Here is a 13,510-nt window from a genome sequence, read left to right as displayed (position 1 = left end):
GGAAGGGAGGGGAGGGTGAGGATGGGATGATGGGATAGCCAGCAGCTTGAGTGCATAAAAACCCCCAGCAGCCTCCAGTCGGATGTCCTGTTGCTTCACGACGAGCATCATCACCGAGCTCTCTCTTCTCCTCTCTCTTCTCTTCTCTTCTTCCAGCTCTTCTCTCCGTCCGTCCGTCCTTTTCCTCGCCGGCAGAGAAAACCGAAATCATGAGCCACTCTTCGATGCAAACCTCCACCTCCTACCGGCGCACGTTTGGAGGCCCTCACCACATCTCCATGAGCTCCTACTCCCCGGTCTCCTCCAGGATGCCCGGCGGCCCCGGCGGACGCTACATGATGCGTTCGTCGCCACCCGTAATGGGCCGCCCAACCGTCGGCAGCACCACGTTCCACCACCACCATGCGCAGCAGCAGCGTTCCCGGCCCAGCGCTCAGCCGCCTCGCCTCTCCTACGACAAGGTGGACTTCACCTTAGCCGAGGCGGTCAACCAGGAGTTCCTCGCCACGCGCAGCAACGAGAAGGCCGAGCTGCAGGAGCTCAACGACCGCTTCGCCAGCTTCATCGAGAAGGTGCGCTACCTGGAGCAGCAGAACGGCGCCCTGCAGCAGGAGCTCAACACCTTCAAGGGCCAGCAGCAGCACGGCCAGCCCAACCGCGCCTCCGAGATCTTCCAGGAGGAGCTGAGGGAGATGCGCCGCCAGATGGACGGCATCGGCAAGGAGCGCGACCAGTACCAGCTGGAGAGGGACAACCTGGCCGAGGACATGGCCCTGCTCAAGCAGAGGTTGGTGATACGAGAGATAGGGAAAGTGTTGTTGCATGAAGGCGTAACGATCACGACTTCTAGATACGTAGATGTTTGGACCAACAGGTACAGACTTGATTTGTGCTTGAGTGGTAACGTTAGAACGATCAGAACATTTCCAAGTGTTTCCCTCCTGTTGATCCCATAATCGCCCTGTTGTGGCTTTGTCCAGTCGATATACAAGAAGACGAAAGGCGTCACTGCCGCGTCACATCCATCACTGCACCGACACACTCGTAATGTCCTGTGCTGCACACAATGCACTTTTATGAGACAGGGAAGGCCTTAGGGGTTTTGCACATTTGCTTTATCTACTGTATACTTTGTATGTTTTTTTGTTGTTGTTTCACTTTTTAATATGCTGCTAATGAAATACAATACAATACAATGAGACAAGGAAGTGTTGCATGAAGACGTAACCATCACGACTGAAGCTCGGTGCTCCTCTAGATATGTAGATGATACGACCGACAGGTACAGACACGATCTTTGCTTCAGTGTTTAACGTTAGAATAATAATCTGAGGACGTCTCAGAATCAGAACGATCAGAACATTTCCAAGTGTTTCCCTCCTGTTGATCCCACGATCGCTCTGTTGTGGCTTTGTCCAGTCGATATTTGATTGATACTTTATTGATCCCGCATTGCTGGGAAATTCAATATACATGAAGACGAAAGGCGTCGCCGCCACGTCGCATCCATCACTACACCAACACGCTCGTAATGTCCTGTGCTGCACACAATGCACTTTTAAGCACAGAGCAGGTAAAGAGTCCCTTGGGGGCGTCCCGGCAGTAAAGACGGTGGCGGTGGTGGGTGGTGGGTGGTGGGTGGTGTAGGGCGTGGCACAACAGCAGCAGCAACGATAAACGACAATGATACAACAGGCACGTTGCACTGCATCACGTGCACCAGACTGATTCTGTGCACAAGTTGCAGGAAAGTGACGAGAAGGGAAAAGAGCAACAAGCTCCTTGATGTCTTTGTCTTTTTTTTAGTCTTTATTCAAACAAAAACAACCAAAAACAAAAAAAAATAAAAATAAAAGTGGTCATCTAACCACAAACAATATAATATATGTATATTTCATATAAGAAAGGAGTGAGAAGAAGTATGAACTTATTCAATCCCACCCCCTAATTACAAACTTCCTGGTCACTGTATCATTATGTAATAGGTTTTTACTATGTAATAACTAATATATTCATTATATTTCTAATTTAGGTATAAATTCATGTACATACTTATTATATTCAACATACACATAAATGCCTATGCCTGCTATATACATACAGGTATGCTATTGGAGACAACACAAAATTACAAAAGTAAGAGATAACTGAGAAAAAACAAACAATAAGAAAAAAAAAGACAATTTTAAAAGACAGAAGAAAAGCTTTGGTGTTGGTCAGTATTCCTCCTCCCTGTATCTTTTTTTTTGAACAAGTTGATGCTACAGTAAATAAAGTAAAGAAGGTGACGCACGAGTTCCTTAACGATAACGAATGTGCACAGTTGTGTTGATGCGAAAGGAAGATGGAAAAGAAGGGAAAGGAGGATGAAGGATGAAGGATGGACGAGGAGGATGGAGAGACTGGACACAGGGTGGGGCCAGCGGAGGAGGAGGGAGGGTGGGGTGGGAGATGGAGAGAGAGAGGAAATGGGAGCAGAGCAGAGCGAGAGAGAGAGAGAGGTTGGGTATCAGGCGTTGGTGAGAACAGCGTCAGGAAAAATCAATGTGACTCGATGACTCCATTAGGTGTGTGTGTGTTTTTTTTTTTTTTAAATCTGATGGGACGGTGCCAGAGACCCCATTAGGACAAAAGGTTCCCCGCGTAGCTGCACATGAATTAAAGATGAGGGAGCAGCCCCATCCCTTCACCCCCTCCATCCCTCCTCTTCTCTCCACCCAACACTAATCTACTTTATGTCCAGTCTGGACACGAGTCCTCCTGCGTCCAGACAGAACCATCGGTCAAAAGGGGAAAAGTTATTTGCAGTAATGGTCCGATTCATTCATGTGTTGGTCACATTGGGAGATAATTCAGCAATGAGTCACTGCAGAGTGTAAGTGGATTTGCAGAAACATTTAGATTTATTAAAGGGACATTGTGCAATGACATGAATCATTTGCAGAAAATAAAGGGATGGTTGCACCAGATTTAGCTCACAGCTAATTTCCATCTGCAGTCCCAACCAATGTAACATATAGCCTAACAAATACATAGGAAACACAGACCACAAGACTACTATACAAGAGTGATACACAAATAGACAGTAGACAACACATAGACAATGCAAAAACACAGTTTCCACATCTAAAAAGACCTAACACACCTGAGAAAGGTGTACCCTATCCTATATAATCAATGGAGAGAGAAGCTAAGTCATACAAGATCCAAAATACGATAAAACATTTTAAAATTCCACAATTCATATTCCATAAGATTTTAAGATAATTCCATAAATTGAGTGCGTTACAATACATAAAATACATTTTTTAAGAGACTAACTGAGTAACAAGTGCCCTGCTTTTACACGTGCTGGCAACTTTTGGTTATCCAGTAGCCATTGTTTTAGATTATGAGAGAAATGTAATTATGATAATTTAATTATGATAAGACATCGGGACTGAAATAGAATTAAAAATCATATTAATCATATTAATTAAATCTCCAGAAACGACATCTTGTGTGACGGCAGATCAAACTTCAGACGGTCTACTAGTACTAGTCGCTGCCGGTGTAACGACTATTTAAAAATCTTTTAAAAACACAAAGAGAGAGGAGAGGGGAAGTGTGTGTACATAACCTTATTGAGTGTCTGGGTGACCTTATTGACCTGTGGGAGGGGGAGAGGGAGGAGGATGGAGGGGGAAAGGAGGGGGGGAGGGGGAGAGGAGGGGGGAAACCACATTAGTTTGAAAGGAGCAGCTTCTGATCCCACTGGGCGACCTCCCAAAACCCTTTTTACAGGAGAGTGAATTAACAAATTGATCCAGGAAGCTTTTTGCCAGCTGATGCCCCGGTGCAACCTCACGACAGGCCGACAGAGAGAGAGAGAGAAGGAAAGAAGAAAGAAAGAAAGAGTGTTCTTGGTTTAAAACACACACAAAAAAAAGAAATCAACATGTTTTGTCTCCTTTTTGTTTCCTCTTTGTCCCTGAAGGTTGGATGAAGAGACCCAGAAGAGGGCAGATGCTGAGAACAACCTGGTTGCCTTCCGCAAGGTAAACACATGCTGCTGCTGCTGCTGCGCTCACCGTGTGAGGCTGCGATGATCGTATCGATTACAGCGTCCTTAGGCTCATGTAACAGGTCAAAAGCAGCTGTTTAATAATGTAACATGACAGAGCAGATTTATACAGATGTCACACTGACCCAGGACAAAAACATCCACCTGAACCCCTGTTTGTCTGTTCATTTATCCTGAGAAAAAGAAAAACAAGATCCCGTAACTCTGCTTTTTCTAATGTAACAGTGTTTAATAATGAACAAAACTTCAGTTTCATCATTAAACAGTGATGATTTGCAAGAGCAGTGTCACAGGACCTCCTTCTTCCTTTTCCTATGCACCTGCATCTAACATTTTGGATGTGCAAATACTTTTCTGACTGTTAATTTATCCTAAAAAAAAAGTTGTTGAATCATTGTAAGTTGTTGCCTGAAGTTAGAGTTGAATTTTTAGCCTTTCCAGACTCTTTATACTAAAGGAAACGTATGATATTTCAGGTGCCGATTGTTCAAGTTTTTTGTCACATCCTCTAATAATCATTTCAGCATGATGAAATATATTCTATGTGGTCAAAGCATAAAAGAAAATCGAGATACTACAGTTATTTTTGTTTTTTTGTAGGATGTGGATGATGCGACGTTGTCCCGTCTGGAGCTGGAAAGGAAGATCGAGTCTCTGATGGACGAGATTGAATTCCTTAAGAAGATCCATGATGAAGTAAGTGATGCTGCTTCTTCTGTGCTTCAGAAAGTATTCAGACCCCTGCATCACGCTGTTGTAAAATACCTGGACGCTGACGGAGATGATCATCAGTGGTGGAATTAAGAAGCTTAAACCACATCCTAATTTCTGTTTTTGGGGTGCATGCATGGTTTTTTCTTTGAGCATTTTTGAGTTTCTGGTTGTATTTTGCTCATTTTGCATCCATTCATGAATTATCAGGAGATCCAGGATGTGCAAGTGAGCGTCCAGACGCAGCAGCTGAAGATGGAGGTGGACAGCACCGTCAGACCCGATCTGACCGGAGCTCTGAGGGACATCAGGGCTCAATACGAGAACATCGCTCAGAAGAACATGCAGGAATCTGAGGACTGGTACAAGTCCAAGGTACAGTAGGACATCATCAGACAATCAGAGGGAGGAGGAGTGTGTGGTGTGGGGTTGGGGGACAAGATGGTGATTGATTCATCATGTGTGTTTCATCTACAGTTTGCCGATCTGACCGAGTCTGCAAAGCGAAACACCGACGCTCTGAGGCAGTCCAAGCAGGACGCCAACGAGTCCAGGAGGCAGATTCAGTCTCTCAACTGTGAAGTCGATGCGCTGAAGAACACGGTGAGTTTCTGTTTATACTTAGCTGTTATGCATGTATCATTACCTATCCACCACTGACGCTGGGTGTCGCCATGACACTCCATTCCACCGTTAGGCTACTGTATTGTTGATAGCATAGACTGGTTGATAGACATCGGCCCTGATGACTTTATTTATAATCATCACGTAATTTTAATGAGAACAATACGGACGAGGTTTTAGCTTTATGTCACATTTATAGTCACTATATCACTGTTGCGACTATACTCTGATGTTTATGAAGTCTATAAAACGAATTGTTGAACAAACATTTTAGATGAGCTGGGCTAACCGTTAGCTGTTAGCCGTTAGCAGTGTCAATAAACAATAACTCAATAAACGGCTCATGAAAAAAACATTTTTTCCAGCGGATATCCTAGTTCCAACATGACTGAGCTAACTGGAGTAGTTTCATGTCGTGTCCGACAACGGGAGGGTTTTGACAGCTGACGTCCTGATGTTAGTTTGCTGCTGCTGTTAGCTTAGCTGCTGCTCTTAGCTGTCAGCAGCAGCAAAGCTAACAACTACGATAATGATAACCATGACTAATTACAAAAACGTGCACACAGAAATAGTAATGTTTGTTCAGTAATTCGTTTTATAGACTTAACAAACATCAGATTTAGTCAAAACGGTTTTGGCAGCCCAGAGCCCCCACATTTGGTGCCTACCCCGGTGGCTAACGCTACCAGTTAGCTGCTAACGCTACCAGTTAGCCGCTCGCTAGAATGCTACTAAAACCGACTTCCGTTGTGGTGCGACGCAATGGATCATGGGAAAATAAAGTGGTGGATATGAGAAAAAAAACTGTTTCACATGTTTTTGTCTCCAGAACGAGGCTCTGCTGAGGCAGATGCGCGAGATGGAGGACCAGTTTGGCAACGAGATCGGCAACTACCAGGACAACGTGGGCCGGCTGGAGGATGAGATCCGCCACCTGAAGGAGGAGATGGCTCGCCACCTGAGGGAGTACCAGGACCTGCTCAACGTGAAAATGGCTCTGGACATCGAGATCGCCACTTACCGTAAACTCCTGGAGGGGGAGGAGAGCAGGTGAGGAACTGTACAGTACTCTCTGTGTTTTAGTTTTACTTTTATGCTTCTTATGTGATTCAGATTTTAGTCTACATAGGCGCGTTTCCACTGCAGGAGTTCCTGGTAAAGGGAGGCACTGCAGACAGGACCCACCGGGCTTTTATGACAATCATCGCAGCGGGTTTTTTTTTTTTTTACTGCTCTTGTTGTTGTTTTTTCCGGCAGTATAGACGCTTTCTAAAAGAAAAAAAGAAAAAGCAAAAATCTTCGCACATCTATTTCCTTGGCAGGTGCGTCGGAGGGTGACAATTAAGTCCAAATTGAACAGAGAAGAGTTCCCGCACACATAGCCAACTTGCAGAATTTATTGCAACGTTTCGGTACTAGACCTTTTTCAAGCTTGAAAAAGCTTGAAAAAGGTCTAGTACACTTTCAAGCTTGAAAAAGGTTGAGTACCGAAACGTTGCAATAAATTCTGCAAGTTGGCTATGTGTGCGGGAACTCTTCTTTGTAAAATAAAAAAAGAAGTGTTTGCAGCCTCGATCGTCACATAATCCAGTGATCGCATATTTATCACACTTTTTTTTTACCAGGCCTACTGCTACTCTCGTCTTTTACTGACTTATTCTCTCTTTTTCCGTCCATTTTCCCATTTTTAGTAACGTTGGCTTTTAAAAATGCTGCTTATTCCGGGGATTTCTCTTTCTCTCGCGTCACATCCTGCTTTGAGTCTGACCAATCAGCACAGTAAATCTCAAACCCCACTGGGACTTTTTTTTTTTCGATCTGGCCCCGTAAAATTACCCCTAAGTTCCTGCAGTGGAAACGCACCTCATCTGTCAAGTTAATAATCTCAGAGGCCTTTTTAAAAAAATTTTTATAACAAAATATTCCTCATATTCCTGTTTAGGATCACTGTCCCCATCTTAAATATCGGCATGAGCAATCACCTTGGAGACCGAGGTAAGACAGATCTCAGATCAAATATAAGATGATAACAATCTAACAGCTCCATTTCACTCATTTCATTTTCACTCATACATCAACTCCATCAAATTGATCATTTATGATTCAACTTTTGGAGCGAATCATAAATACATATATATATATATTGTATTTGAATGTAAGAAAAATTCTCAGCGACGCTTTAATCTGACTTTTCGTAGACTATGAACAGATTCCAGACAGTGGGAGCAAGAGGACTGTGGTGATAAAGACAGTAGAGACTAGAGATGGAGAGGTACAAACAAATGACAAGACATAATGCAAAAATAACTAGTTTGATATTGTTTGCATTATGGAAATTGTAAGGAATATATAATAATAATAGCATCAGTTACTTACAAATACAGTATATGAGATTAAAAATGATCTTATCTGACTGTTTCTCTTCCCGTCAGGTGGTGAAGGAGTCCAGGAGGGAGACCGAGAGGGATTCAGGCCGCACTGATATAAAAGACAAGGACGACGACGACAAGGATGAATAAAATGATTAGGAAAAACTGTAAAAGCCAGTGCCATGGTAGCAAAAAAATAAATAAATAAAAGGAATAAAAAAACATGAAAAAATAAAGAAAAACATTGCAAAAAAAACAAAAAAGAAAAGACAGACTGATGCATATAGCCCTCTTTCCCACTAGTTATGTGTTTATCTGTCTAGCAGAGTCTCTCAGTATTTGGTGCAATGTTGACGAATGAATCCCTTTAGACAGTGTCACTCTGGTGCTATTTCAGCCACCCCGACTGTTTTGCTTAACACGTGTGTCATCTTGTAGGGCTAGGCAAATAAAAAAACACTTTATTAACGAACCACCTGAGGCCTTGATTTACAGTGCAATCCCGTGGACTCCTTAGACGACCACACATTTGTAGCCAAGTATTAAAACTGCAGGCTTGAAAGTAGCTAGTTTAAAAAAAGAAAAAGAAAATAAAGAAATACATTAAAAAAAAGCAGGATTTTAGACGTTTGTGTCGTAGATATGACTTACTAACAAACTGTCAGACACTGCCCTTTAATCAACACACACCTTACAAGACAGACTGAGAATACTTTAACACGTTCGCATTATTTATTTTAGACGCTTCGCTTAATAACCTCTTATTGTGCAGACGAACCTCCGAGTCTCACTCATGATGAACATGTAACGCACAGAGAAAATGTGACAGTGAAAATGTGACAAGTCACCAACTGAAAAGGCTTTTGCTGAATGTGCTTTGCAATGTTGTGTGTATCTGGCACGACTGATGAATGAACATGTTAAGTGCAAATAAAGTTAATTGGAGCTCATCTGTGCTGTGTGTGTGTGATGCTTATGGAGTGACAAAACAATTGTGTTAATACATTTTTTTCCAGTGTTTTTGTTCCAATACAAGCCAAGGTCATCATTACTTATTATTCTAATTGTGCATTTAAGGCACAAACTGTAAGTCACAAATCAAACACAACCACTTTTCTGTATGCAGAAACATGCAGTTTTAAGTTAGACAGTCAGGAAAATTATACTTCAACTTCAGGTGACATCACAGACAGGTGCTCTACATTGAAAAGAGTTTTCCTACTATGGCCACATGAGACACTCAACACACTGCAGCGAAAGAAAACACATGCAAAGACAAACACGGCCCCAGAATAACTTTTTAGTGGCCCCCCTAACAACATTTTTGGAGCACATGCAGGAAATTTTGAGGTGAATAGCTACTGTAAATCGACTTGCAAAGCAAATACTCACATTTCCTTTTCATACATGGTCCTCACAGACATTGGTCTACCACCCATAATGAAAGATTTCAGATTCTTTGAGCCGATTCTTCCAGGTTAACAGTGTTAAAAAAAAAAAGCGGCTATAATATTACAAATCTTACAAGCAGAAGAAATTTCAATACAAAATACACTTTGAAACTGAGCCCACTTCTTGTGTATTTATCCTAGCCGGGTAAACGTCCAGCCAATGATAATGCAACACGTCATCACGGCCAATCATGGCGTGCCACATCATCACACGGCGCAGGGCCCCGGACAATTCTGGCAGCCCGGACACATTTGGTACCTACACCAGGACTCTAACTCGCTAATAAGCCTTGCCTCCAGGACTACAAATACATGTACCATTATCGGTAAAGGAGGCAGAGGAGTAACTGAACATCTGGCACACAGAGCAGGAGAGGGAGGGAGAAGCGGAAAGAGAGGGAGCAGCCATAGCTAGTATGCTAGGTAACGTTTAGGGGGGGGCGACCGCCATTCCGAAGGACCGCCATTCCGACGGTCTGCCAGTCCGAAAATTCCCGAAGGTCCGTCATTTCGAACTTCCCGAGGGGCCGCCGTTCCGAATGTGTTTTATTTTGAAAATTGACCGGATTCTCTCGTGGTTTGACTTCCTGCCCGGCTTGACACGACGCGCCGCGGGGACAGCGCCCGACCGGCCCCTCCCCCTCCCCCTCCCCCTCCGCCTCCGCCTCCAAAGTTTCACCCAGGTGCGAGTCTGATGCATTACATCCATGGTCTGATGCAGCCGCGGCACTCCTGCTGAAAATAAATGTCCTTGCTCTGTGCTTTGGTTAGGTTTAGGCAATGTAGAAAGGAGTTGGTTAAGTTTAGTAAAAAGGTTAGGTAGAGGCCAATAAAATCGCAGTTAATATGTATCTCCCCCGGGAGTCCAACCCTGATCCACCGCGTCAAAAGCAGATGCTCTGACCACTACGCTACCACCGCAACTAGACTTGTTTACTCCGTGCCGTAAACCATTCAAGATTTTTTCAGGTTCGGAATGGCACCCTTTCTTTCAGGTTCGTAATGGCACCCTTTTCCCATAAATAATTAAGGGTCGGCATTCCGACAAATTAAAGTAAACGTTCGGAGTGGCGGCCCTTCGGAATGGCACCCTGGAACCAACGTTTAGCTAGCGGACCTGCGGCAAATATTACGAATTGAGTGAGGAAATACAAAGTCCTGTTAAAGACTTAAGTGACAGAAACGTGTGTAAAATACCAAGCGTAGTGTACAGTGGTGCTTAAATCGGTTAAGTTAACACAAAACTAGATGGAGGATAGAGAGAGTCTAATGGCGCTTTTCCACTAGCACGGCACGGCGTGGCACGGCCTGCTTTTTTTGCTTTTCCACAAGCCCTAGTACCTGGTACCAGGTACTATTTTTAGTACCTCCTCGGCCCTGGTTCCAAGCGAGTCGAAGTGATACTAAAACGTGACGTCAGCCGACTGCCTTCCACTGATTAGGCAGAGCGTTGTCACCGACATGTGAATCAAACCCGGAAATTTCAAAAACAGAGCAGCAACAGCGACCGCTGATCTGAACCGATACTGTTATTCCTTCACCTGAGTTAAATGACTGCCGTGCGGAAAACGATGCCGTGGTCCGTAATCGAGGAACAGACAAGTGAGTTTGGAGCTGACGAGAGTATTGAAAAAAGAGAGACGGACAATGCGGCCCCGCGACGACCCGGCCCCCGCTGAGGAGGAACTAGAGAACTCAGCTGAAGTGGGAAAGCACCTTTACCGAGCCGTGCCGTGACTGTGTAGTGGAAAAGCAACATAACACAACAACAGTACTACAGGCACAAGCAGGAAGTGAGTAGTCATGTACAGTAACACGCTCACCTTAAGTCTGGAGGAGGGATCCGAGATCCGAAAGGGCACTACGTTGGCTGTGGAACTATCCAAGTTTAAAAAAAAAGAGCATCAGGTATGCTGCTGAGCGACAGGTGTGCAGCACCACGTCAGGTATGCAGCAGGACCAGTGGTACAGCGTCCTTCCGCATACATTTTAGCCCAGTCGCTGTACCGGAGTTTTTTTTGTTTTTTTTTGGCAACACTTTAAATAAGGGTCCCTTAATAAACGTTAGTTAGCACATTATTAAGCATTAATTAACTGTTTACAGATATATTAACAATCATTATTATGCATTACTTAGGATTAGGAAACACAATAATTAATGTAGCCTATTAGTAAGCAGTTAATTAATGTTTACTACTCAAAGTTAGTTAATAAATTAAACCAACACTAAGTAACTTTTCAACCTTCATAAAATATTTTCATAACTTTTGTGATGATACATCGACTTACAACAAGTTGAATGACACCTCTGTCATGGCCTGAGGGGGTCTGTATCTCTTTCTCTGGCACTAAGCAGCTTTGAGGAGCATGGTAGGAACCCGGCTCTCACTTTACTTTCACTTTCACTTTTGCGAGTCACAACAAGGAGGGAACAGGCAAAACGGCACTTTAGCAATGGATTATGTTTGTGTTTTCACTTTGAAATGATCCACTGGAAACAAACTTCGTTTTGATGTCTTCTGTTAATTTTAATGCAGGATATTTACAGGCCTTCAATTAGTTTATATATTAATGCTTATTAATGTACTAACTAACGTTAATTAAGGGACCCTTATTGTAAAGAGTTACCTTTTTTTTTAAATGACTGGAGCACGAGCTGAGTTTTCCTCTATTACAGCTTAACAGCTGATATGTCAAGACGTACAGCAGAGACCTAGCACAGTTTCATTGGTGTATTTCATTATTATAAACATCAACCTGAAAGCTCTCTGTCCTCAGACTGTCTGCTACCCAGCCATCACACAGAGAGAGCATGTGTGGCTTGTGTGATGAGTGTGTTACAGAGTTTGATATGAATGTTCACATCAGTCTTATTTGTCAGTGCTTTGCTATGTTGTCATGATAATCAAATAACTGATGGGAACGTGTCCTCCTCCTCAACACCAGGTGGCGATATGCGTCGTTTCAGCAGGTGAATACGGCTCCTTCTCCGGTTGACCTATTAGCCAGGCGGTAGACTGGCGTTTTCAAACAACAGCGAGATGGTTAATCATTACAGCTTTGGTCATCTCGTATGTAATGTGTGCGTTACTTATTGTGCAGATACGGTGCACATCATCCCTCATGGTCATGGTGATTTCGAGAGGCAGACAAGAACGCCGTAACGCTACAACAGCTTCTGTGACCGGCTTTCTTGGATGTTTTTGTTCCGGGGTCTTACACCAGCGTGGGAGGTGTGGAGCAGCGCACATGGGTTGTCCAGTTAAACTCCGACTGAAGTGTATACATGCCGGAGAAAGTCGAATTCCAATCGCAATAACTGGTTGTCTGAATCAGAGTTGGAGAGTTCTGATATTAGTTGGATTAATGCATTTACATCAAGGGGGCAGTTGTCGGTCTGAGAAGTGAAGCTCACTTCCGCGTTCAAAAAAAATTAATCCCCTCGGCTGTCGCTGGGCAGTGGCGTATCCAGGATATTTTTACTGGGGTGGCCAAGATGGGACACAAAGCTAGTGTGGGGTGGCCATGGCATAACAAAACTATTGTGATATACGCAGCCGACCGCGGTTCAAATCTTGGCTGGAGGTTCTTTACTGCATGTCACATTACCTCTCTCTCGCCCATGATTTCCTGTCTCATAAATGTCAAGAAGAAAGGTTTACTGGTAAAAAAAAAAAAAAAAAAAAAACTTTTAAAAAACAGTATTTTTTTCACAGTTCTTGGTACTCTCTGGTTGTTTTAACATGTCGGTTTTTAATCAGTAATTGTTCAGGATAGGGTACAGCTTTTCTAAGAGCCTTGTAGTGGATAAAAGGCCTCACCTCTTCACAATTTGTATCAGGGTAGCAAAATTCACCTGCTCTTAACTCATCCTATAGAATAACATTCATCAGTCATTAGCTCATTATCTGTATTACCTGTATTGTTACCTGTGTGTTCTTTACTAATTGAAGCCCTATCTAGTGATTAAATAAACACAGCAATCTAGGCAACAGAAGAAACCCAAAAACTCAAATTAAAGCTTAATATTTAAAGATAGGCCTCATTAAAAAGTGTAGGCCTATCTGTAAGCAAAAGATAAACTATGCTTGTAAGAAAAAACTGAAATTGCTCTTAACATGCTTGGTTTATGTTATTATTTATCTTACATCTAAATTTGTTGGAGATACTGGAATTTGATTTTTTGGTTTGTTTTTTGCCAGCACACGTGTGTTTTTGTTTAATCACAAGATGCTGCCTAAATTAGTAAAGCAAACGTAGGTAACAATACAGGTGACACAGATGGTGGCCAG

General features: G+C 43.2%; 1 protein-coding gene across 1 annotated transcript; it reads left to right on the top strand.

Annotated features, from left to right (window-relative positions):
• Positions 1-209: 209 nt before the first annotated feature.
• On the top strand, positions 210-7,917 carry LOC310985699 (plasticin-like; the record flags this gene model as incomplete). Its single annotated transcript, XM_083971320.1, has 9 exons — positions 210-787; positions 3,977-4,037; positions 4,664-4,759; positions 4,985-5,149; positions 5,252-5,377; positions 6,228-6,448; positions 7,341-7,393; positions 7,597-7,670; positions 7,831-7,917. 9 exons carry the CDS (start codon positions 210-212, stop codon positions 7,915-7,917), a joined length of 1,461 nt encoding a protein of 486 aa, XP_083827446.1.
• Positions 7,918-13,510: the final 5,593 nt, after the last annotated feature.

This window comes from Trachurus trachurus (assembly GCF_905171665.1).
Source record: "Trachurus trachurus genome assembly, chromosome: 5".
In the NCBI taxonomy this organism is placed as follows: domain Eukaryota; kingdom Metazoa; phylum Chordata; class Actinopteri; order Carangiformes; family Carangidae; genus Trachurus; species Trachurus trachurus.
Note: the sequence above shows the minus strand (reverse complement) of the source record. Positions and strands in the feature narration are given on the sequence as shown.